The sequence below is a fragment of the Lissotriton vulgaris genome, chromosome 12, assembly GCF_964263255.1.
Source record: "Lissotriton vulgaris chromosome 12, aLisVul1.2, whole genome shotgun sequence".
Taxonomy (NCBI): domain Eukaryota; kingdom Metazoa; phylum Chordata; class Amphibia; order Caudata; family Salamandridae; genus Lissotriton; species Lissotriton vulgaris.
In genome coordinates, this window is record NC_141700.1 from 247,437,906 (window position 1) to 247,465,255 (window position 27,350).

At 44.9% G+C, this 27,350-nt stretch overlaps 1 protein-coding gene across 1 annotated transcript in view; it reads right to left on the reverse strand.

The window, feature by feature from the left end:
- Nucleotides 1–20,511, reverse strand: part of PLA2G15 (phospholipase A2 group XV) — a 146,525-nt gene extending 126,014 nt beyond the window's left edge. The window contains exon 1 of the mRNA XM_086947755.1: nt 20,274–20,511. Within this exon, the coding sequence (XP_086803881.1) occupies nt 20,274–20,397 (124 nt within the window). The 5' untranslated portion in view covers nt 20,398–20,511. The remainder of the gene's footprint in view (nt 1–20,273) is intronic.
- Between the last annotated feature and the right edge of the window lie 6,839 nt (nt 20,512–27,350).

Consider the following 27,350-nt stretch of genomic DNA (forward strand, 5'->3'; position numbering starts at 1 on the left):
ACCACCTCCGTCGACTGCGGCTATTGTGCAGGCATCAGGACGCCATCTTAGATCAACGGCAGCTCATCCAATGCATTTATTTGAGGTCGATTTTCAGGACGAGGAACAGCTCCAGGTCGTCCACTCTGAGCGCCGCTGCTTCCGTGATGCCTTTAAATCACGGATTTTCCAATTTTCATTGGAATTCGCGTGGATAATCAGGATGATATCTGGGATGGGGCGCGGAGCTCCGGGCTCACGCAGCGTACCTCCTCGGCATCCAAGCCACACCCCCCCCTCAATGATGACATCATCCACGTGACAATCACATACACCTTTTCATACACTAGTAAAATCTTTCATCACTCTTTGTAAAATACAGAGTATCATATTTGAATCCATTGACACAGCAATACAAGTATCTAAAAACCCACTCATTGATTCCTAGATGTATACACACATCTAATCACTTACCTGTAGATTCACTCATACATGCTGTCAATGATCAATAGAACACTATCAAAAATACTTATACACCTATATCGACATTACACACCAAAACACAACCTATTCACATATGAAGTTATCCTACTCACTTATGCAAACAATGGATCATACTTACATACTTACTTAGCTACACACTTATACAAACACCACTTCATCTATTTATATAGATAGTAAGTCAAATTTAGTGTAGAATACAATCATTATTACAAGTATACAGTTATCCATACAGTCACACACACAATCATTGAGTCTTATGTATACTTATTTATATACAACAATTGACACATACACTGCCTTTTATTTTTCTAGTGTATCTACTGAATCAACTATTCACACATCTTTGGGCAGTCACACACCATCCACCGAACCACACACACACACATTCACTCTCCCATACAAATACTCAGTTAACTAATCAATAATTAATATAGACTTTCACATAGCTAGTAACCAACTGGAGAACCAGTTTACACAACAACTGACAAAGTGATACAGATATTCACACAGTTTAGTCACTATCCACTATATTTAGTGAGACACTATAAATTGTTAAAGTCCTCCATCCAAATATTTATTTTTATATATCCACTCATACTTCAATGCAAATTGATATATACATAATGCATGTTTAAATAACGAAGCAAACCACATTCACTGGATGATGTCATTTGAGATGCCATCAGTGATGTCACTGACCATGTCATGAATGATGTAATATGTGACATCATCAGCAGTGGTTTGCGGGTGTGCGAAATATAGTTAGTACAACTAACTATATAGGAGCAATTTCAATGGTTTTTTAAATGCTAATTCCTAACTATATAAGGCCTGAAACCTATGGTTTTTTCAATGAATTTCAAAAGGTTTTTTAAATGCTAACTCCCAACTATGGTTTTTTAAGTGAATATATATATATCTTGACTAGTTCAGATTAATGAGGTTAGGCCCCTATGAAATTATGGAATTCATTCCGATATATATGTGTAGTCAATTGTGAAGTACCAATATTTTTATAGCATATTTCTATTTTTATATTGTATATAACATGCATATTTATTATGTATATATATATATTTTTTTTTAAAAGAGAGATATATATATTTTTTTGTATGTTATGGGTGCATTCATGCAAATCAACTGAATTATACACAAAAAATGGCCAATCTGTAAGTATAATATGCTTTGTGCTGAGACACCAATACATTTGTGCATTATGTTTTATACATCATCAATGAACCAGCATTGATGCTGTTATGTTGTTTCAAATAAATATGCAATGAAATTAACTTGAGGTTTTGACTTAAAACTACAAGACCCAGCAGGCATATGTATATAGTATTTCTTCTATTTTTAGCACTTAGATGAGGTGAAAGCATCGCACCAAAAAATGTATAAAAACTAAAAGCGGACCATCTGTTTGTCAATTGAGAAAGAATACGGAGGTATTCGAAACGCGTCTGACAACATTTTAAAAATAAAAGACCTGCATTTCCACAAAAATTGGAGTCTGTATTTCGGTCCTTTGGCTGTGTTCCGGCTGGGCACTGCAGAGGGGATTCGGATATATATATATATATATATATATATATATATATATATATATATCGTGAACAAGCGGCTGCGAAACGCGTTGGGTGTGATCGTCAAATAAACTTCACTTTAAATGCAGTTTGGGCCTCGACTTGTTGTCTTTTAAACTTATTGAGACGACGTTCTTGTTGGATATATATATATATATATATATATATATATATATATATATATATATATATATATATATATATATTAGAAGGCAAAACGCGTAGGCCGTCCTATTTTTGATGCACTGTGGTGTGTACTAAAATGATGCACTGTGGTGTGTACTAAAATGATAATAAAAATAACCCTGTTAAATTCACTCTGTGGTGGTGCTGTGTTCTATCGTTGCAGATCAATGTGTGTATATATATTTACACATATACATACACATATACATATACATATACATATACATATATACATACACACACACACACACACACATTTTTTTTTTACCTAGAAAGTTTCTGGGTGATTCGTTATGCTGGGGCCGAGAAAAAAGGGGGGTCCCAAAACGCGTTTTCCCCATGTTAATTTCCATAGGATTCCTATACAGAATAGGGCCCCTGGTTAGCATTCTGGATAGTAATTTAAGGATGCAGAGACAACCTTTATTAATGGAAATAGAGGGAGTTGGGAAATTAAACTTTACTATCCCCCCACGGCATAAACAACTAACTGCATCAAGCGATCTGTGTCATGCATAAGAAATCAAAGCCCTTCAGTTGTACGGTGGTGCAAGAAAAAATTAAAGTCAGATAAAATATTCCTGCTATACAGACCACTTTGAAAATTTTGCAAATACAATGGAAGAGAAATCCAGATTCATTGATCCAGCGAGGTCTACTATTGCTACCATAGATGATGAGAATCCAAACGTGTTAGCATGGCGTGTGCGTCTGACACACAGACTCACGTGATGGGGTAGCTGATGAAAACTAGGCTGCTCACCTCACTTACTGTATTAGGTTGAACGCAGCATTGTTCTACGCGTAGGCGCGTGACTGGAGCGCCAACTATGTGTTAAGTCAGTGGGAGTATATGTAAAAACGCTCACCTTACTATTCTCGAGTTTGTACAAATGAAACTATGCACAAAAGGTCACAAACAATTATTAGCAAACTGTTATTAACAAAGGTTTTTGACACCACCCACCCACCCACACACACACAACGCAGACAAAAAAAAGGGCAGATGCCAAAAACTCAGCAAAGTATGGCAAAATCACTAAGTAGTCTCTTTAAAAATATTTCTTTGGACCAGGGTGAGAGGAGAGTTTGCTCTACAATACCATTCTAACGTGTATAATGGGAAAGGCCATACAGACAGGACTATCACAGAAACTCTCTCTTGGGCAGACTCATAGGAATAATGAGTAGTGTGGTGATGTAAACCTGGATAAGTCATTAGGGGTTATCTAGGAGGTTTAGATGTCTAAGGAGGGCATGGGGATCCCCTGTGGTTCACTGGATTGTTAGTGAACTTAGTCCAATGCAATGCACCAGCGCTGATATGAAAGACAGGTTACCATAGCCCTGCTGAACCCCACCCAATATACAAATGAGGTGGTGTCAATGTTTTTGGGTTACTAACAGGGAGCAGTGGTAATCCAAACAATTGTTTGTTAATGATTTACACACTCAAGATCATTGGAAACTGAATATATATGTCACCATATTTATTTTAAAATGCCAGGCTCTAGTCACATAACCTTGTTAACATCAAAAAAGTTAACAAAAATAACCCAAGCGTTTCAATATCAGTGAAAACAGGGAAAATCGTAACAACAATATATAGCCCTTAAACCTTCACTGTGCTATCTCTAAGTGCTAGGCTAGTTCTAGAAGATGGATAAATAATAAGCCTGAGTTTCGGAGGTGGTGCGCATACCTGGACAACAGAGTTTATTGTCTTTTAAATAAAGACAATAGCTTGTCAGCTATTTCAAGCAGAAGGCCAAGAGCTAGGAAATTGTGTCTACAGAAGAACATAATCCTGGCACCAGTTCATGAAGGAAGAATGGAGTGCTTCGCAGAGCCTCAGGGAGTCTTGAAGGAGACTGCTCATCTGGATCAGAGTCGCGACCAGGGTGAAGTTTCTCTATAAGAAGTAGTCCTTCTATATTGTATCTTATCTAAGATGGAATTTGCAATGTCACCTTAGGAATGTTTTGACAATCATATACATCAGTGGATGTACTAATAAGGTAAAAATAGGATACTATAGACTAAATTATTTGGGTTATGGTTGTTATATAATCTACATTTACATACAGAGAGAGAAAGAAAGAGAGAGTGCGCAAGGAAGAGCAAGGGGTGAGTAGAGAAAGAATGGCTCAGTTCACACAAATCGTTGGGTAAAGAGAAATATCCCCACACAGCTTATCAAGAAAATAAGGAATTTTAAGGTGTGAAACAGCTCGCTTTCAGTAAAACTCTCTGCACTGAAACTCTTCAAGGTCTGAGAGAACAACTGAAAATTAAAAACTATTAATGTGTGACAATATTAAAGAAGCAGGGCTGAAGAGACAGAGTGATGTGCTAATAGCTTGTGAAAGACTGCCCTTCACCTTGCTTGTCCATTCCTCTGCCTCTCAGAAATGCAGACACACTGATGTCACATGTCTCAGATTCTGTGAGGTATGAGGAGGTACTGCTCCATCGCTTTCATTTTCCTGCCTGGGCTTGGCCCCCAACCCCCTGGCTGGGTCCAGGGTAGTCTGGTGCGGTGCTGCCAGTGTGGCCAGCAGTGCCGCCAACGCGGCACAGTGCAATTAAACCAGCGGAGCCTTTCAGTATAGCTCTTGGGCCCTTGAAACCCCCATTCTGTCCGTGATCTGGCAGCTCAGCTGTCTCACCCTTTGCCTTGCCTCTGCCGCTTGGCTGCCAGCCTGTGGCTTAGCCCAGCCACCCTTCACTGCTGGTGAGGGTCTGGCGTTGCGGTCTGGCCTCCGGCGCACGTTAAGGAAGGAAGTGAATGGGGGGGGAGCTTGGCATACACTTCGCACCTGAAGTACCACAGACTGTCCCTTCGCCAGGAGAGCAGCAAGTTGTGCAAATGCTTTAGCAGCAGTAGCTGTGGAAACTGCTTGGAGAGCAAGGGTTGGTGCCTTGGAGCACTACGTTGCAGCATATCCTCCCGTTGTATGGAATCATCTGGCATTAGGTCGGTGCGACTTGAACGCAGCGTGGCCGCTGGCACCAACCCCCTCTAGCTTCATAACATCACAGTGGCTACTCCCAATCACCCCCCCCCCCCCCCCACGATCAGCAACTCAGTAACTTTCACACTTTTCAACGCCCTGTAAGCAATTCCAAAGAGCTGCCCACCGTTCCACTCATGTCGAGATCAAAATAAGCAGCATTCGATCACCGTTTCGACAATGTCATCCATGCACAACATGCCTGGGCCCACCCAGAATTCAGCCAGAGGACATCACCCAGGTTGAGTTGCAGCAGTTGGGGGAAGAGAATATCTAGCCTGGGAAGCTTTCTCCTAGCCCAGAGGAGTCAAGAACCCTATGAAGGGTTAATGAGGTCTGGAAGGATGAGGAGAGAGCCACCAATAGCCTTGAAGCGCAGGAAGAACAAGTCAGGCGAATCCTGCGCCGAATGGGGAGCCCCCCCCCCACCCCCCATCTCCCCGGGCTCAAAGTTAAGGTGGCAGCTCCTGGCTCACATGTCTGCACCTGCCCCAACGAATCTACAGCTTTCCGATTGAATCCCTGTCCCTAATCATGATCCAGCCAACCCCAGGGGTCGGGCAGGATACTCAACCCCTGAGCACTCAGTCCCCTCAACCAGTTACAGTGGCTGGAACAGATGCCTGTAAAGAAAGGGAAGAAGGGAGAGGTCTCTGCCTACACCAGCCTAGTCCAAGCTGAGTCCGCCCGACGCTTTCAGTTCAAGCTATATGCCACACAGCCCTGCTGACATTGCCAAACCTAGACATCAAGCGGGATACCAGTGGTGTTGTCACTGAGGCTCAGAAGGTTGGGTCTAAGAATTATTCGGTTCCATTGGCCCTACCAGCCTTAAGCCCACTAACCATTTCCTAGCACTGTTCTTCGGTGCCCACCCCCTCCTGCAGCCTTTTGCTAGCTCCTTCACCAAGCCATCCCCCTCAGAGAGAAGTTGCCCTTCCAGAGCACTAGAACTTGATTACACAACTTCGACTCCATCTGCTGAAATAACCAGTCTAGACGCCCAGAGCTCTCAAACAGATGCCCATTTCGACCCAGTGACCCATTCTTGGCTAGAATTTATTCCGAAGCCAAGCTCAGACTCCCCCTTTAGCACACCAGCAGGTCAATGGACTAGGGCTTCAGCTGGGAATGTAGCCCTAATTTCTCTAAAAAAAAAAAGCATCTAATTCAGGTGCCCTCTGCAACCCATACTTAGACCCACTGTCACAGAACTGAATGATCAATCTGTTCTGGAGCGGTCGCTGTTCCTCTTAGCCCTGGTTCACCTGGCAAAGCCACCTCAAGTTCCTCCAGGGCCCACCACTTGCTCCATCTGGCCGCAACATTTGCTGACACTTCAATCTACTTCAATCTACTGTCTCTGCTCTTAATTATCAATTTGATAAGCTGGATCTTCAAGTTGATCTTCTGAACTCACTTGCTGTCTTTATGGCAGGGTTGGACAACAAGCTTGACAATTTACACAAGTTAATCCTTAGAGCGCACTCGACTGCCAATCCGTCTGCTGCTTTTTCCCTATTATAGACAAATTGTCTTCACTACCAACGTTTCCAAAAGCTGTTTAAACGGAGGTCAGAAGGCTCACAGCCAATTCAGGGCAAAGTCAACCACCGGCAAAAGCAACTTCCTTTCAAGCCTCTGAAGCTCCCAACATACCACTCCCACACATGTGTATTGTATCAATTGGCTCTAGTTCTGAGCTTGCAGACCCCTGACCGATCATCCCCATAAGGCAGACAAATGTAAATTGTTTCCGCGCCCATGAAGATCTGAAGTCTCTCCTATCAAATGGGCATATCTTGACAATAAGCTAGAGTCCTGAGCAGGCAAACTCACCATTTGCATTCACCTCAGCCGTCACCTCCACCTTGGCGTCTCAGCTGGTCTCCGGGATCATAGACTCAGGCGCAATCCAGCCCACGACGCATACCCTTAGCAAGAGGGAAAGGAAGCCCCGCCGGAAACAGTCGAAAAAATCTGTAGTACCTCCTACTCTGATACACACAATTTGTTTCCACCGTTCACCAAAAAATGAACAAGGTGCCCCATGCCCAACAAAAAAACAAAGCAGCCCCAACCACTTAACACACGCTCTATCATCGGCCCAAACTGAAAGCCCAGTGCTGTTCGCTAAAGCACCTCGCCACACTTTCACATCAACCTGCAAGTCAAACAGGCTTACTAACCAGTAACCCAAGTGTGATTCTAAAAATGGCCGCAAACCGAAACGCTTTAGTGTGCATGCGTCTACTGCATCTATGTAGTAGGAAGTATCTTTGCTTGGAGGGAACTTTCTGCACTTGCGCAGTAGCTAATAAAATAGCCAATTGAAACTCACATGCTTGCCACCTGCTTGCTAAAAAACTAAACTCAGCTATTCTACTAATGCGGGAAGAGTAATAATAAGTAAATGGGATTTTAGAGATAGGGGGTATACAGTGAAACCATTTATTTTTGATTTGAACATTTGTCTTTTTGACTTTTCTAATAGTGCTTATTATGGGCCTTTAGAGATGAACCACAGTCTATTCCCTCTTGCTCTACTGCACATGCGCAGTGAATCCAAGCTGGAAGACGCAGTCAACTTGGACATCGGCCAAGGCTGCGAATGGTTACTTTTATGGGAACCGGAACGACAGTCCACTGAAATGCATGAGAACTACTGTTTTTTTCCCTCTAATATGTGACAATTACATTGTGAATACGGGTGGGAATAAAGACTGATGTATAAAACTTAAGGGGTAGGGATTTTAATCAAAGAGCTGAAAGAAAATTATGGGGAAAAGCAAAGTGTGATGATTACCTCCCCTTGCCTGCCTAATCAGAGTAAAAAATTCCATAAGTTTTAAACATTAAGGGGTGGTACCAGCTTACAGAAAGGTATAATTGAGGTGGCTTTTAGTCAGTTAAGTTAGTTCCAGACAGAGATGCTGAAGTCCATACCGGGATGCTGTCGGCATGACGAGTGTTGCAGAAGAAGAATCAAACTATTAAGCCAATTAATTTAGAAGAACGCAGAAGAATCTTGAGGAGGAAGAGTGCCAGAGAGGGGTGCTGCGCAAGCGTCGGTGAGAGAGGCCGTCTGTCCTTAAAGTCTTTGTTCGCCAGACCTTTCCTGGTGGACCCTTTCCAATTCCTATGCCTGGGAGTTGGTTTTCACACAATTCTTGGCAATTATAAATATATCTGTGTATGCGCTTACGTGCTTTTCTCTCCATCCTCTCCCTTTTTCATGCAGTATAAAGTATAAATGAATGCATTTGATTGATTATTGAATCTTCCTTCCTGTGAGAAACGGAGTTGGTTCTGTACTGTGTAAGTGGTTCACATAAATGTAATCCGAGATAAATTTTAAAAATACATCTAGACTCTGATCATTTCTAATGTGTAAGCATATTGAAATCTTATGTCATTTCACCATCAACTAGTTCCAACTAATGGCCCATTGACCAGAGGAAAGAACTTTTGATCAGTGAAAGATTAGTTAGGGACTAGAGATAACTAACCTAGAGAATTACAAAAACATGACCCCAATGGTTATTACCAGTGTGTTATGAATGAATTTATGAGCCCAGGTGAGTATGTGGTGTTAGATTACGGGTTGCTGTTAACCTGCTAGATCAATACCATTCAGTAGTATTCTATTAATAAGTCATTTCTACAGACGGCACCAATTAAACGCCTTAGGAAATCCCACATCCCATGAGAGAATCTTGAAAGAACCACAGGTGCAACAATCAAATGCTAACATTTAAGCAGGCGCAGACAAACTACAAGCAAGATTTTCAGACAGAGAAATGTAGACGCTTAAACTACTTTTGGGCGATTTTCTTATGTGAGAGTAAGAAAACCAACTCAAGGAACTTCTGAACCCTGATAAACAGGCAGGTGAACGGGTCCGGCAGGACTGGCTGCGCGAACACCTATTAATCAGAATGGGCATCCGAGTGGTGATTTAAATTGCCAAATGAACAGTCCAATCGTAACAACCACCCTTGTCACTCCCCAAGACAAGGACTGCCAGTCCCCTCTCCTTGCAGATTTACTATCTCTGCTCTGTCGGTTGCAACAGGTTATGTCAAAGGGTCCCTGGGCCCAACAGCCTCCCCCAGGCCTTCTTCAAGCAATACATTCTCTACTGGGTTGCAAGCTTTCATCGCTTTTTGATTACGGACTGAGGAGCTCAGAAATCCTGGAGTCATGGCGTGGAGCTATCATACAAGCCATTTACAAAAGGGGACCTAAATCATAATATAGCAATTATAGACTGATTGCGCTTCTGGATAACTAAGCAAAATTCTATGTCAGTCTACTGCTGAAGGACCTTCAGGAATGGGTGGAGTCGTAGGGGCTATTCCCGTTTGATTTACATCAAAATCTGGCACATTATCTAATCGGTTATACATATTTATTCTATTAGAGAAAGCAATCACCTCGCACACCTTGTTACATTGCTGCTTCATAGACTTCAAGGAAGCGTTTGACAGAGTACCAAGGGGAGCACTCTGGTCCCAAAAAAGAGAAATAGTGCATCCCATCCAAACTCCTAGAGTCCATCATTCAGCTATACTCCAATACCGGGATCCGACTTAAACTGGGAGACGGAGCCTGTGCATCAAGAAAAACCCTCACCATGAGGGGTGTAATGCAGGGGCGCGTGTTAGCCCCCCTACTTATCGAGTTATTTATTTTGTATCGGTCTAAAGCCCTTGACACCATCAACAGTCACTCCCCAAAGATTGGTGGGAAACATATCAGCAATCTACTTTATGTAGATATCCTTGCGCTGTTTAGCTACACAAGAGTAGGGTTGCATAGACTGTCAAACCGATGCACTCGTACACCTCCACCAACAGCTTGGATGTCAACCTAAAGACTCAGTCAATGTGATCAAATACAGCGTGGGGGCTAAGTCTCTTCTCCCTCCTGGAAGTAATCAGGGCAACAATGGGGCAATCATTGACCTATGGTAATAAAATTCCATTGGAAAAAGATTGCTAACTACCAAACAAATTTGTCACCATTATATATAAATTTGCCCTCCAGCTGACGAGATCCTCGTCTGGCAGCCAGATCAGGCTGGAAGTGGGCCTCCATTATCAGCAGTCAACCAGAGCTGGTACCTTTCTAAATCTGTGCCACAAACTCAGGGCTGCCAAGGGTGGCTGTTTAGAGGCACTACTTTGGGATGAAATTAAAACTGGCGTCCCCAGGCAAACGCATCCTCTGTACCTTGAAGACTGCCTAAGTACATTGAACGTGAGTGAGCTCTGGTCTTCCAATCGGAGTCAACCCACCTTTAAAGCAATGCATTAAAAAATGTGTACGCCTCTGTTCATACACTATGAAAAGGCAACTCCAGCTAAGCACAAGCATGCCTGGGCAGTCATGAACTCCTATCAGCCAGTGTCTCCTTTCTCCTACCTGTTTTGCTCCTATTCTAAACTCAAGAAGGCATGAGACATGGCCCTCAGGCTCAGGGAATGCCCTTGCTTTTATACATCTTGCCAAATGGTGCAAGCCCGCGGAAGAAACAACATGCCGGGGTTCTGGTCTGTGGAAGTAACCATTTCAACACAGTGTCTGTCTCTGCACATCCCCCCTAGAGGAAAGTAAATCCCTTTAGAAACGAGAGTGGAATGAACTGGGATTCGGTCATGCTGTCAGGCTATTATTGCCTCCCTTAACCCAGGCAATACCATCATCCCAAATATTCTGAAGGCCAAGTTTGTTGTTTTACCTGCCAATAAACTTGGCTGCTATAGGCCTTCTCTGAGCAGCTCTGGTCCCTCACGCTTAGTGAACCCCCAGCCGATACCCGACTCCAACTGTATATTTACCGGGTTGAAGAGTCAGCGCTGCGCCTGCCTCAGAGTGAATCGTCATCAAAGACACATCACTGGATGCTGCTTGACTGTACCTCTCATATGATCACAGTTTTATGGGCCCATCCCACCCCTACCCCTGCCTTTTAATTATCCATCATTACAGTGGGTGTCAAGTGTACTTTGCTACCTACTGCAGTTTAACGGTTGGACACCCCAGATTTGCCTGTGAAAAATTACTGCTACCACCCTGCCCCCCATCGGGTGATTGCCCTAGGTGTGAAAAACGTATCACCCATCCCTGAACTGGAACTTTGCTGTAAATATATAGTCTATTATATTCATCCCTTTAACTATTTACCTTGCTGCTTTATCTTGGTGTTTGATTCGATATGATTACAAATTGATTTTTAAAGTTTCTGTATCTATGTACACGGAATTGTCTTCTTTGCATATTAATCTTCCAGCCACTTGCACTTTGCTGTGAATTTAAATTCTCTTTTTACTCATCCTTTTAACTTGAAGATTGTTTTTAAATGCTAGCAAAACACCTATATTTACCTTGCTGTTTTATCTGGTCATATGACTCAATATGATTGCAAATTGATTTTTAATGATCCTGCATCTAGGTCTGTCGACTGATCTTCTTTGCACATTAGTCTTCCTGCCATGATCCTAAGAGTTTGTTTCCTCTTGGAATGCCGTTTTTAACTTACTGGTGTCCTTACTAAAATAGTAAATTGTTTGTAACCACACAATAAATTTACTCCAGCTCAGACCTGGGGTAAGTCCAGCACCACACATGGCCAACCACTGGTACTAAAATACTCTTTAATAGAAAATAACTGAGTCAGGGACGCAAAAGAACCAGATGGAAAAAATGTTTAGAAATAAATTCATTTATTTTGACTTTTAAAAAATATATACAAATGTAATTTAGCCGTCATGTCACTATCCAAAAGTAACACTCACAGGACTACTGTGCAAAATGAAATCGAATAGTTGGCAAACGAACAAATCATTATTATTATTATTATTAGGGAGTTTTATAAAGCGCCTGGTTTACGCCCAAAGGCGTGTCCCCGCGCTATGGTAAGTAGGGTAACAGTCTAAACAGCCATCACAGTTACCTAGCGTCTGAAGAGATGAGTCTTAAGTTTCCGCCTAAACAAGGGTTCTGAATGCTCCAGACGTAGTTCTGGCTGCAGGTCATTCCACCGCTTCGCGGCCAGATATCTGAATGATCTGCCCCCCATGCGTGCTTTCTTTATTTTGGGAATTTTCAGAAGTCCTGTACAGGAGGATCGCAAGCTCCTTGTAGGCTCGTACCAAGTAACCAGACTCTGTAACGGGGCAGGGGCTTTGCCTCTCAGAATGCGATGACATGTGGCAAGAGCCTTGAATTCTACCCTGCTCCTGACCGGAAGCCAGTGCAGAGCCTGGAGCGCTGCCCTGGAGGAAGATCTTCTGGGAAGCCTCAAAACAAGGCGAGCGGCAGCATTTTGCAGTACCTGGAGGCGATTGAGAACCTTTCCCGTGGCCCCCAGATACAACAAATTGCTGTAATCCAGGCGCGATGTGACCAGAGCATGCACCAGCATCCGTCGTGCTGTGATAGGCAGGAGATCCAAGACCTTCCTCAGAGTTTTTAAAACTCCGAAGCATGTCCCCACCACTCGGCTGACCTGCGAGCCAAAGGCGAGATCAACTTCCAGCCATACCCCCCAGGTTCCTTACCTCCTGGCAGGGAACAGGTACCTCCCCTAGGCAGGATGGCCACCACGCCGACGACCAAGCAAATGGGCCTCCCCCTACCACGAGCACCTCGGTCTTACTGCCATTAAGCTTCAGGCAGTTGGCGGACATCCAGGCTGCCAGTTCTTGCATGCAGACTCTGAACTTGTCCGCCATTAGACCAGGTGCACACGAGAGGGATATTACCAGCTGCGTGTCGTCGGCATAGGACACAAGACGTACTCCATAGCTTTCAACAATGGCCGCCAGTGGGGAGACATATAGGTTGAACAGGGTCGGACTCAGGGACGAGCCCTGCGGTACGCCCTAGCCCAACCCAATCTCCCTGGAATAGCAATCTCCCTGGCGGACTTGGAAGCATCTGCCTGACAGGAAGGACCGGATCCATCTAAGCGCAGGACCTGACACCCCTCCGTCATTCAGACACTGTAGCAAGGTGGAGTGAGCTACAGTGTTGAAGGCTGCGCTTAGGTCCAAGAGGATCAGGGCCATGGTTTGGGCCTCATCCACTCCCTGCCGTACAGACTCTACTGCCATGAGCAATGCTGACTCCGTCGAATGCCGTGGACGGAAGCCAAATTGAGAGTCATGGAGCAGGGAAGCTTCCTCTACAAAGCCCATCAGCTGAAGGTTTACAATTTTTTCAGCAATCTTTGCCATGTATGGCAAGAGGGAAATGGGGCGAAGATTGTCTAATCTGTCATAGCTGATATTGGGCTTTTTTGGAGAGGAACAACTACCGCTCGTTTCCAGGCATCTGGGACAGTATAAGTCTCAAACGAGATATCCAGGAGATGACGGATATATGGCTCTAAGACATGCAGACTACCCAACAGGCGTCTGGGTGTAGTGGGATCTCGAGGGGAGCCTGATTTGATTGACCCACAAATCTGGATGAGTTTTTCAGTAGGTGGGGTTACGAGTGTCGTTAGCACCCGTTGTACTCCCCTTACTTCGAGTGCCTCTACCATCTCGGGGTCTATGATGGCCTGGCTGGGGAAAGCCGAATAGATGGTTGCTACCTTATTAGCAAAAAACTCCGCTACTCGGTTGCAATTGTCCACCGTGCAGAATTCCTCTGGGACTGCTGCAGGCTTCCCCACCGAGAGGGATTTGTATATTAAAAACAATTCCTTCGAAGAGTTCTCAGCTTCCCCAATCCTGGTGTCATAGTAGACCTTTTTAGCCTTTCTAATTAGTCTGTGGTAGTTACGCCTACTTGAGACATAATCCATTCTGGCTTGGGTGGCGAAATCTACTCTCCACCGCCTTTCTGCACGTTTACACGCGGACTTGGCCCTACGCACCTCTTCATTGAACCAAGATGCCGTTTTCAGTGCACGTCCCTCTGTTTTAATCTGGTCGAGCGGGGCTACTTGGTCCAGGGCAGCTAAGATGCGCTGGTCCAGGTTATTGTTGACTTTTTCCACATCCTCTCCCCCTGGTCCACCCCCCACCATGAGAGCCTCATTAAACCTGGCAAGGGAAAAGTTATCCCATCTCAGTCTCGGACGATGCAATGCTACCTTTTCCGATACTCTAGCTCCCGGGATAGAAATCGAGAAGGGCACCAGATAGTGGTCTGACCAGGGGATAGGTACGGGGGTCAGGGCCTCCACTTGTCCCCAGTTGGCAAAAATAGGGTCCAACAAATGGCCTTGTTGATGGGTAGGAAATTCACCTATCAGCTCGAGCTGAAGCGCACTCAGCTCTTTGCATAGGTCCCCTGCCACCTTATTAACAGGATCGTCCAAGTGTAGGTTGAGATCACCCAACACCAGGAACCTATCCGTGCGTAAGGCTGCCTCTGTAACACTTTCAACCAGGCTGTCTACAAATCTGGCAGATGGGCCAGGTGGCCTGTCTATCAAGAGGCCCTTCACAGTGTACCCCCTGTTAACTTGAATGGAGAAAGCGCCCGCCTCACTATCTGTGACCACAGTCTGCTCCAAAAGGCAGCGTAAGCCGTCCCTAGCAACAATGGCTATTCCTCCACCTCTGCCCTTGGGTCTGTCTTGCCTTACAAGGGTATAGCCCTCCGGGATGGCTTCCAGGGCCTCAGGGGTGGAGTCGCAGTCCAGCCATGTCTCCGTAAGAAAAACTAAGTCCTAATGTTTTTCCCTGAGGAGATCATAAATATCAAGTCTGTGCTTGCGTAGCGACCGGACATTCAACAAGCCACAGGTCAGCTTGTAATACTGCCTTTTTGTCTTTTTAGACAGGTCAAACATGAACTGGCAGTAACTACAACCGGAGTTCTTTTCCGCACTCATACCGTGCAGACACAGGTTGCTAGCACACCTATTGCGAAGGGACAGCAGATCCGCTCTGCTCCAGCGTATGTGTCCTGTCGGAGGGGCATAGGGAATGGCCTTGGGCCGCGACCGGCCGCGGACGGGCGCAGACGGGCTTAACTTAGGCGCGCCTTCGGCGCGCCCGCAGCGCTCCCGAAAATGCATCCGCCTTTTATGCCCCAGAGCGAGTGCCTCAGGAGCACTAGACCGCTAACCGGTCCCCCCGCTCACCGGAAGTAGCAGTTTCGACCTTCCTCGCCCTCCGCGCAACGGTGCTAGTCACCGCGTCGGACCAGGGCGGGAAGGAGGGAAGAGATCAGCCCCGGCGTCAGGTACAGCAGGTAAGCCAGCAAACTAACGTGGCACAGGAAAGTTAAAAAGGGAAGTCTAAATCGCTATCCCGTCAAAGGCTTGTGCAAGTTGCAATTTCAGAGGAAAATTAAAACACTTTTAAAACTGCCTCAGCGCCGAGCACAGTGGCTGTAGACACTGCCACTGCCTACTCACCACCACGCGAGCCGGCTCCTTCAATGCCTTTAATGCCCCAGAGCGAGTGCCTCAGGAGCACTAGACCGCTAACCGGTCCCCTCGCTCACCGGAAGTAGCAGTCTCGACCTTCCTCGCCCTCCGCGCAACGGTGCTAGTCACCGCGTCGGACCAGGGCGGGAAGGAGGGAAGAGATCAGCCCCGGCATCAGGTACAGCAGGTAAGCCAGCAAACTAACGTGGCACAGGAAAGTTAAAAAGGGAAGCCTAAATCGCTATCCCGTCAAACGCTTGTGCAAGTTGCAATTTCAGAGGAAAATTAAAACGCTTTTAAAACTGCCTCAGCGCCGAGCACAGTGGCTGTAGACACTGTCACTGCCTACTCACCACCCCACAATCATGTGTCCGACACGTTTCAGCAGGATGCCTCTCTCACGGGTCACTTCTGCCTCAACCGCTAGCTAAGTGAGCGCATTAGCCACCCCCTCCCCTCCCTTTGTAACAAAAGCCTTTGAACGCCAAGACATGAACATTCATGCAATACGTAACATTCTGGAGACAAAAAAAAAAAACATCTTTAAAGTATGCTCTCTAATCAAATCATGGCAAAAATATACCTGTTGTGCTTTTACAGACTATGAGAGGGGGTGGAGAGTAACACAGGTTGGGGGAGCAGCAAATGAGGTAGCGAGACAAAAAACACATGCATGCTCATGGAATGCCGAAAGAGGAAAAAGTAGTTCACTGACGGCGAGCCATGGAAGGATACACATCATCCAATCAAAAGGATGGTAATGAGGCTATGCTCCATGGAGGGTCATACAGAAGAAGAGGTAAAAAGGCCATTGAATAATAAGGAAGCAAATGAGTGTGACAAGAAAACCAGCCAATGATAAGCGTGGACGGACTCTAAGCCTACTGTAAATATTGGTATTGTTTACAAGAGGCCTTTCACAACTGGTTTCTAGCTGCAGTATCTAAAACTGCATTTTCCCTATATATAGTTACTGCCCTATCCTACTATTCACATGCTCTTCTTATACCTACTGAATTCTTGATCTTTCTGCAACATTATAGGTGTCTGTCACTTGAGAAACTGGTTATGTGGTCAAATATTCTGGTCTCCTTAAAAATATAAATAATAAAATTCACAGCACAAGTGAAAGGCTCGTTATTTAAAAAACATCAATAGGTAGGACTGTAATATCAGTGAAGGTTTTTTAAATTAAAATGTTTGAAGCATGCATCTGGCATGCCACAGTTCGGTTGCTTTGTGGTATATTCTTGCAATTTATATATATATGTTTTAATCGCATGGATTGTTAAGGCAGACCAATTGGTTTTGCCAATGCAGGTTTTAAAAGTAAATAAGAAACAAGGGGGCCTACTGACCGGTAACACGAAAGTCAAGGTCATGCAGAATTATTTGTTTTCTTTACATAGCCATGAAGACACTCCGCTAATAGCCATGATGAAAACCTGAGGTACAATGTGTACTGCTTGCGGAAAGTGGCTGTAGTCACTGCAAAATGGTTCCATCACTTTAGCAGTTTGTATGTTCATTGTGTAGTAAAAAAAAAAAAAATGAAAAAAAGGGGAAATCGTACCAACTTGGCAAAGAAAGCATTAGGAATTAATACAATCCTGTTCCTTAGTGTTGCATATCAACTAGGAATAAGGATTGGACATGCACAATTTTCTACGATCAATCTGTGATCTATTGTTAGACTTCACATTCCCAAGAGTCGTGTAGGAGACAATAATGGATAGGTAAGGAGACATATAGACGCAGGGGACCCCAACCATAAAAGGCGCCATGGGCGTCCACAGGGGGGCAAGGAGGGGCGCTTGCCTCCCCGGAGCGCCTCTCCTTGCCCCCACTGCAGACGCACATGCTTTTACGGACGCAGTTTGTACATAATTCTGGGCCTTGCAGGGAGCACAGCTGGTCCCTGCCAGAGGCCTCAACTCCCTGAGGGGCGCCTCGCACTCCTCCTCGCAGCCCCTCCCGCCCATTGCATTCTGTGTGTGGCTGATTATCACATACAGAATGACAATGGCCAGTTTGAGCTGCTAAAGCATACTTCCCATCTAGGCCAGGTTCTAGAGGGTGGGCCAGGCCTACACAAGAAATACCCGTGCCCACCCCAGGCCATTAAGAACTGAAAAATACATTTTTCACTCTAATGTTTCACGGGGTATGAAGTCTCGTTGGCTGTACCTCATTGTTTATTTAAATATTAATACCATTGACATAGGTTAGTTTCAGGCCTGGGGAGTGGTAAGAAATTCTGCAGGGATAGTAGCTGCTTAGATAAACAAATGAACATCACAGACATCGTGAACACTTTCACTCACACTAAAGAGGCTGCAGGCTCCCATCACAAGGTTCCTAGGAGCTGAAAACAGTGATGTAACAGAAACGTATTGCAAAGGATTTTCCTTTTCCCAGAAAAGTAAGTACAAATATGTACACAATTAGAATAGAGATTCACTCGGGGTATGCTTTATTTTATTCCCGCTATTAAAAACTTGCAGCATTACATGAAAAATAAATTAATGGAAAAAGTTAACAAAAGAAAACTTTTATCTTGTCATTGGATAAATGAAAGAAAATTCTCTGAATCGTTACATTAATTCATACAACATTCATATGTATGTTGATGGTTATGATTCCTTCTGCAGGGACCTATGGGTCGGGCTACTATAATTATTCGATTGTGCCGATGCTGTGTTTTTCTCATATTTTTTGATTTGCTAAATAATCCATTATCTGCAGATTAAAAAATACATATATTCTACCTCAACACCTACTAAAAAAGCAGCAACATGCGCTGGCGCACAGTGGAAGATCCTTTCCAAAGGTTGATTGGTTACCTTTCTGTTGCTTATTGCTATAGTTTGGTGTTAAACTGGTACCAATAAGGGGCATTCTATGCCCAGACAGTGTTAACAAGTGTAAAGAAGTCAAAATAATTAAATAATACTCACAAAATGTGCAGCATCATGTCACATAATTTACCTTTTCTTGCTGCATTCCTTAGTCAACTCTGACCCATAATTTAGCCTTCCCCTGCTGCATAATTCCAGTGGCCCGCCTACTTGTAACAGGTAAGACACTTTAATTATTCTCAGCATGGTCACCTCAGGATTACATTCTTATGAGGCTGATAAAATAGGTGTCTCATGGTCGAATAATAATAACTATTGTGGCTATATGTAAGGCTCCCATAGAACGGAATGGCCAAAAGAAGCAACATCTCAGACAAAGACCTGGACAGACTCAAAGCCAGATGGGAGAACGAGAGGCCCAATACAAATGGATTAAAGGATGGGTGTCAGGGGAATAATTTTAGGGTTCAGGGTGGGTATGGGTCTTGAGGTGCAAGGGGGGGGACATTTTAAGGGTCAGGTAATTTTAGGATTCAGGGTCGGTATGGGTTTTGGGGTGCCAGGGGGACAATTTTAGGGGTCAGGGCGGGTATGGGTTTTGGGGTGCCAGGTGGCTAATTTTAGAGATCAGGGAATGTATGAGTTTTAAGGGGCCAGGGGGGTCATTTTAGGGTGCATGTGTGCTCTAATTGTTGTCCAGTTTCAAATGCAGAATTCGCCACTTTTTTTTCTCAGCTTGGCCTGAATATTACTGAACCCTGATTGTCTGCCATTTAAGCACCGCCCCTATTAATTAACATTAGCCACGCCCCTTCATTTGCAAGGTTACACCCCCCCCCCCTGGAAAAATGTATACGGATGCCTATGGAAAGCGCCCCCATTCACTCCAATGCATAACTATCGAGTTATCCCACTGGACTTACTCTTACAATTACTGTCTGAAGACTTGAAATTCACTTTCCTGTTGAGTGTTCAGCTTTCGTAAAAAAGTAGGCCCCCTGACAAATCACAGACATCCTAAAAAAATACGTCTGTCTGGTCTGAAGTCCACGGAGTTTGAAAACGGACACTTGCGATGGTGCGGCAGCGTGTTAAACAATATAGTGATATGAATGTCTTCACTACCTTGATGTATAGCACTTCTTGACGCAACCGAATGAAGGACTACACCTTTGTCACGCATCCTCGACCCAGTGCTCTGTAATGTTAGGGACTATTCCTCGAGAGCATGTATCTTCTTGAGAGAGCATGGGCACTCTACCCATGGAGATGCGTTCTTTACCTTGAACAGGTAAAGACTTATTCTTCAAGTGCGAATGTGTGTGATTTTAGGCAAGTAGGTACCCCTCTAAAATGCATTCTGCGTAAAACGAGGGTGTAATCCCCCCCTTCTCTCAGCGCTCCCGGGAGAAGATTGTCTTGCATTTTAATGCACGTTGAGTGTAAGGGCAATGAGGATTATTGCCTCTCCCTGGGATTACGGTTCGTGATCTCAGTTGTAGACCCCTCCCTACACTGGTAACCTGTTAGAATGTTACACTTCCTGGGATATTAAGGGAAGATGATGTTTCTACCCTCCGGGGCTTTGCTTGTGCTGCGCCACTCGCTTGCCACAAAGCTGCAAGTTAAAGTTTACATAAACGTAGCCCAGTCTCCAATACTTTGCTGCCACGTGACTCCGTTTCATGACTATGAAACTATATTTGTGACTTCCGACACGCACAATAAGAACAGGGCACAATAACACACTTACCGAGCACAACGGGGGGTCCTGGAGGACAGGTGGGCGCCCCAAAGCCCACCGGTGGCAGCAGCATTAACACAGCAAACAGAAGAACGGACGGGGGTGTAGGAAGCGTAGTGCCGCCGGGGCTCATCTCTCCCAAGCATCCCGCGAAGAGGAGAGCTGGATTCTATGACTATCCGACGGGAGCAACAGATCACGACCAACTAAACATCCTCAGTCCAAGGCCGGCCTAGGGGAGGACAGCGCGAGCGTCAGGGCCAATCACAGGACGCCGAGACGCGAAACAGACACAACCAACAGCGCGCCGAGACACCGCGCTTCCTCCTTTGCTTCAAAGACTTGGGAGCGAATGACGTTGAGAGCGAGTGCTCACACCTTCCTAGACAAGAGTAATCGAACGAGCAAGCATTCCAGTAGAGTCAACGAAAGCGGTTTACACTGGCCTCGCCCGTGTCTCTGTTTGCTGTATTAATGCCCCTGCGGCGCTGTTCGAAATAAGGAGCCAATAAATTAACAGGGAGAGCGGAGCCTCTTAGAGTCCGTGCACGAGCCGGACACGAAAATCTTTGTAAAAAAAAGAATGTAAATTATACAGCAATCATTACATAAATCTATCTGTTCTGTAAAGTCTTTTCAAAATACAAAAAGTGAATTTCTTTAACTTGTGGAAGCTTTGATGTTAGCAATGCACTGAAAAGTACTTATTAAAGGTGATAGTTTTTAAAAAGGAATCATTAGTGAACTAAGAGGCAAGACAGATGCCATGTTAACTCTATAAGGGGAGCGGGGAGGCAGGTTATTATACAGCAAAGTTATAGTCTATTAAATCAAATACAATAGGTTTTTTGTTTAACTGGTATTCTGAACTCACATAGTTGAAAGATCTTTCATATGTGATAATGAAAAAAAGGAGTTTTGGAGAAATATGATTTTTGCCTAAGATCACACAATTTAAGTGATATTGATTTGAAGACCTGACCAACAAATATGTATTCTGAACGTTCTTTTTTTTTGTGTTCATTTTGAAAAGGAATTATACCAGTCAACAGCTTTTGACTTAAACAAAGAGTGAGTTTGTAAGGTACTGCTCTGAGATTTGTTAAACATAACGATCAACTTATTACGTGCACGTATAAAAATATTTTGAGTCAAGTACATGAGAATAACTTACTAGGTTTTTTGTTGTTTCATAGGCCTGTTGTAAGGGAACAGACATTTGTCCTGATCCAGTGACAAGAGGCAGGATGCCGGCATTCAGTACAGAATTCCAAGACAGCGTCAGTGTAATTTCTGATTCCCTTTCAGACCAATTCCATAATCAAAGAAGAAGTACTTTGACTTTATGTCTTTCATTGTCAATGATGAATTATCTCCTCTGAAGATGATTTTGTCGCAGAGAACTACCTGATTTAAAGCATTACTTCTTGTTGAATATTCAGCAGACAAGTATAAGAATAACTGTATGGACCAAAGTTTCCGACTGATCCTACTGTACTGGAAGGCGGTAAAGGTAGAGGGTGGCAGCCTCTACATGGTCTTCGTGGACCTCCGGTCCGCGTTTGACCTAGTTCCTAGGGGAAAACTGTGGGCCGTCCTTCAGGATCTGGGCCTCCCGCATCAGATTCTAGAGCTACTCATAAGATTACATGAGGGGACCTTCGCCCAGGTCTGCTGTGGCAAGAACGGGACGCTGTCACCAAGGTTCCCCGTTGGCAGGGGGGTGAGACAGGACTGTGTCTTAGCACCGACCCTGTTCTGCCTGTATGTCAACGGGGTAATCTCACATCTGGACGGCGTCCCTGACAATGACGCACCAAGGCTAGCTGGTAGGAGGGTGCCGGCCATTATGTTCGCAGATGACACCCTCCTACTCTCCAAATCTCCTATGGGGATTCAGAGGATATTGGAGGGGTTTGGGGACTTTTGTCGGAGCAGAGCCCTTGAGATCAACGCCAACAAGACAAAATTCATGATTTTGAACCCGCCAGTGTCCACTCGCGCAAATCCATCATTGGGCGATGTATGTCTGGAAAGGGTTACGACCTTCCAGTACCTGGGCGTTACAATTCATGAACATTTGTCATGGGGTCCGCAAAAGGCAAAATCCCTCATGAAACTTTCCCAGTTGTCGGGTGCCATCTCAAAGGTTTCCAACTCTTCAAGTTTTAGGCCAGTGAGTCCTGCTCTGGAGGTCTATAAGACGCAAGCAAGGGTAGCTGCTCTCTACGGGGGTGAGCTTTGGGTCCACTGTGCTGCCCCTGAAATGACTAAACTTGAGTCCAAATTTGTAAGGCGAATATTATCACTTCCTCAGAGTACACCATCAACACCACTGAGGTTAGATTTGGGACCTATGCCCATTGCAAACGAGCTAACAGTAAAGCCCCTAAGGTTCTGGCACAGATTATGGACTACACCAGATCTTTTAAACTATAGGGACAAACTTAAACAGATCCTCAGCTTTAATTGTGTAGGCAAAATCCCCTGGCTTGTTTTCATTAAGCGTGAACTTTTAAGTCTTGGACTACAATCTATGTGGCAAGATCCAGAAAGGGCCTGTGGTCAGGTATCACGAAAAATGTTTACTAAAATTTACAAAGGGCAAAAGCTGGAACTCCTAATTGCAGATCCTAATGTAGGTATCCTTACTAATTCCTTTTTAGAATTCAAAACTTCTTATTATTTCGAGGACTTCATGGATGTTGTCTTCCCGATTTTAGCGCACAAACTTTTTATCCAATGGCGACATGGCACTTTACCCCTCAAGGCCGTCACAAGTAAGTGGACAGCCTCTTTTAATAAGTTTTGCCCGGGCTCCAGCTGTGAATTAGAAGATGAGCTTCATGTTGTCTTCTTTTGTCCAGCATACACCAAACCAAGAAAATATGGTTGATACCATTGTGCAGAAATCTGGGTTTTAAACATTGCTTGAATGCTTTTAGAATTTTTACAACAAGTACATTGAGCCCTGTTGGACCTGGCCCTTTTTGGCAGGTTCACCCCGAAACTTTTTGCTTTTTCCTAGCCTGTTTCTGTGACCTGGTGTTGGTGATTTTAGGCCTCTGCGCACTTTTTCACTGTGGTACAGTGTAAAGTGCGTGAGCTCTCTGTGTATGTGTGGTGAGTGACCTGCCCTCCCATAGGAATGAATGGGGAATATGTATGCCCATGGTAGTTCCTGATGTGTGGGGAGTGCAGGGTCGAGTTTGGTATGTGCGAACTCGTGTGATTGAATGCTTCGCAATGATGTATGCGGCATGATTGTGTCTAGTGTAGAAGTGCCACTTTTAGAAATTGGCATATTTGTGTAATTTGTGTCTGGCGTGTGATTTGCTGAGGCTGGCTGGAGAGCCTGGCTCCAAGAGTCTGGGAGGGTCTGCCCCGGTGGTGAATGGAGTGTTTAGCATGCTGATGTGAGGGGAGGAGTGAGCCTAGGCCTGCTTGTGGATTGACCGTCTGGTTTGAGGGTCCTGAATGAGTCTGGGTTTTCCCCACACAATGCTGGCTCCACCCCCTGGGGTGCGTCTGATGTCCCTAGCCTGGCCAGTGAAAGTAATTCCCTATAACCAGTTCTAGCTGGTTCTCACACTGCTTGCACCCTTTAGACAAAGGGTTTTGGGTATAAAAAGGGTGCTGTTGTGGTATCGGGTTCCCAAGGCCTACATGCTCCGTAGATAACCCACATACACCGAAAGAACTGTTGGCACGGAAACTGAAAAGTACAAAGGACAAGTTTATTAAGACCCCATGGGGTGGTGGTACATTCCTACAGCACCCTTCGGCAATGCAAGAAGTATCACACCGAACGTTGGTGCGAATCCTTCTTTTATACATTTTTACAGGTAATAAAAGGTAGGCGGTACGAGGTTACAGAGCTTTATGTACATATATGGTCATTTTTGGAGCACAGCCAACTCATGGGAGGGGTTACAACTCCACAGGTCAGTTTGGCGGAACATTCCTGAGGGGTGACTGGTCAGTTGGGACTGCGCATGTACAGGCTTGACCGTTACAAAAAATAGCCTGTTGCTGGGCAAACTCGGATGGTCAGCGGTATGGACAAAGGACTAAAGGGCATGCTGACCACGAGGCCGCTCATTCCCTAAAATGGCCGCCGTAGCATACAAAATGGCGTTTTCTAATATGGCCAAGTTAAGGGGAATAACGTGTAGCAAAGCTAAGCGCTAACCCGGCCATTGTCAAATTACGACAGACGACCCTTTTAGCGTTTAGCTGAAGCTACCTCATAGTGGACGTAATCGGGATACTCATCTTCGATATCAATTAACATTATTTGAGCAACTTCTTTATGAAGCATCATTTCATTTTGAGCAAGAGCTCGTCTGGATGGGATACAAGCTGATAAGCACATAGAACATAAGGCAGGGCCACATTGTATACATAAACATACAAAGAACAGTATCCCAACAATGATACATAAAATCGTCAGCAGTTTCCAACCCCAAGTGGTAATCATCGACCAGAACCACCCCGAAAGAGTCCAAGTACCATTGTCCGGGTGTATTTCAGCAGCTATTTTGTGGAGCTTTGAGATGGCATCATAAACAGAAGGCGAATTATCAGGCACGTATACGCAGCAGCTACTTCCGATGATTCTGCATGCCCCCCACGGTCAGCTAGAACCACATCTAGAACCATACGATTCTGGAGCGTAACAATTCTAGAAATCTGAAGTTCTTCCGTTATGTTCCCCAATGCAATAGCAGTATTATTGGCTACAGCCTCGACAACACGAGTCAGTCGTCGTATTTTCCGACTATTCAAGGCAGCCCCCACAAAGGAAAACAGTCCCAAATTAAAGTCTACATATTGTTGTAAGGTGGTATCGGTCTGGTCAATGTCATCCAGAACCACAGTTCGTTTAACACGATTTAGTACAAAGTCATGGTAAAGCACATAATCATTATGGTACATTGGTGGGGCAATGAATACAGGGGGCAATACAAAAGATACGTAACATGTGCCTAACCATCCGAGAGGAAGCTGCTGATAACCTCTATTACCACAGATAAAGTATGTATTTCGAGAGGCCATAAATGATATGCCATTCGGACTGTCAAATGTAAGTGTGGTGTTACATTCACTTTTTCCAACCGGGATTGTACCTTTATTACGTATGCAGAGATCAGCCTTGGTATTTATAACATTAATAACATGTGAACTGGACATATTAATATTCCTTTGATTACTGTAAACACGGGGTGCAGACACATTATCGGGGCGATACTCTTCCCATTCAAATCGTGTACCCTCAGCTCTTGGATACCCATCCCGATCATGGTAACAAATCTTGTTCAAACGGAAGAGCACCCCCCCTTTCGTTGGCCATTGTAAAGTGAATAGAAGAGTATACCAGGCATTGCAGGAACCATTGTGGGAGAATGGGAGTGGGATGAGCGGAGTGCCCCCTTTCTTCTGATGACCAGGCAACATCCCACACACCCAGCAATTGGAAGTGTTCGTCATATTATGAGTATGATGTAAAATCTGAATAAAGCTATTGTTCAAGTAAGTCTGTCGGTGCCGTTCTTCATGGTAGGGCAAAGTGAAGTGAAAGTGTTCAGATGGAGCCGGGGTAGTCGGCAGCAAGTGTTCTCGTACAGGTACCACAAGTTCTACTACCCAGGCTATCACTGCTATCACCACGATTGTCAGTACAAACAAGATGGCACCAAGTATTCTTTTGTCTCGTGATGCAGAAGACACCATAGTTCAAAGAGTTCACAATGTCTCAAATGTATATATCTAAAAAAGAAAAATACGGTGCTGAGCTCCGAGGTAGCCGTTGTTTTCTTCTCCGGGGTCAAGACGGGTGTCGCTACTCTTGGCAGAACTGATCCCCCCCCCTTGAGATTCCCGGTTTCCGTTTCACAAACCCCAGAGCGGTAACCAACCAGTCTCGAAAAACAAAAATCTTATTCCTATCGTGGCCGCAGATTATAACGCTGTCGTCCAGAAACAGTGTGGTCCGGGAAGGCTCCCTCAACTTCGGTCGATGTCACGGCTGGGCTCTTTTCTTTATCCAGAATCTCCTTGTAGTCGGTCAGCACAGTAGGATTCACCAGGTCCGGAGAGACACGGCGGCAGTGAGTTGAGTGCACCCACCGCTTTCTGTTGGTCACTCGCACAGCTGTTCGAGTTGCCAGGAGGACTTGCTCGGGGCCACGCCACCTCGGTTCCAAGCTATTTGCCCTCTCAAACGACTTCACCATCACAAAGTCGCCAGGACGAAGATTGTGAGCCTCTCCAGCAGAATTGTCAGGGAGCGCTTCTCGAACCTGTTGATGGATAGAAAGCAAATCATTTGTTAATCGTGCCAAATAGTCGTTCATCATTATACAAGGCACATCATGTAACAATCGCGGCTTAGGCACTCCCCATATATTCATAGGCCTTCCGAACACCACTTCATATGGTGTGAGGCCAGTCCGAGAATGGGGCACCGATCTGATAGAGAGTAATGCTAGCGGCAAGGCATCCAGCCACTTCAATGACGTGGACGCCACAATCTTAGCCAGCTTCAATTTCAACGTAGCATTATACCGCTCAACGAGACCTGCTGACTGGGGATGGAACACAGCGTGGAATTTTTGCTGAATTCCCCATCCCTTCAATACGTACTCCACAATTTTCCCAACAAAATGAGGACCATTATCGCTCCACAAAAATTTGCAAACGCCGTAACGAGGGAAGTACTCCTTGAGCAAAACCTTAGCCGTTGTCAAAGCCGTCTTATCTTTCGTGGGGAAGGCCTCAACCCATTTGCTAAAAGCACACACCACCACTAAGACATACTTCAGGTTATTGCAACGCTCAAGCTGGATATAATCCATTTGCAGTACTTCGAACGGCGCAGAAGGTGGAACGAACCCTCCTTTCGGAGTATGCGTCCCTTTTGCAGGATTGTGCTGTAAACATATCAAGCAGGTCTGCACTACTCTCTTGGCAGTGTTGGCAATCTCAGGATGCTCCCAAGCCCGTGTTAACAATCGAGTGATTGCAAGAGCTCCAACATGTGCCAACCCATGTGTCATCTGGACCATCGCTTGCAAGTAAGCTGCA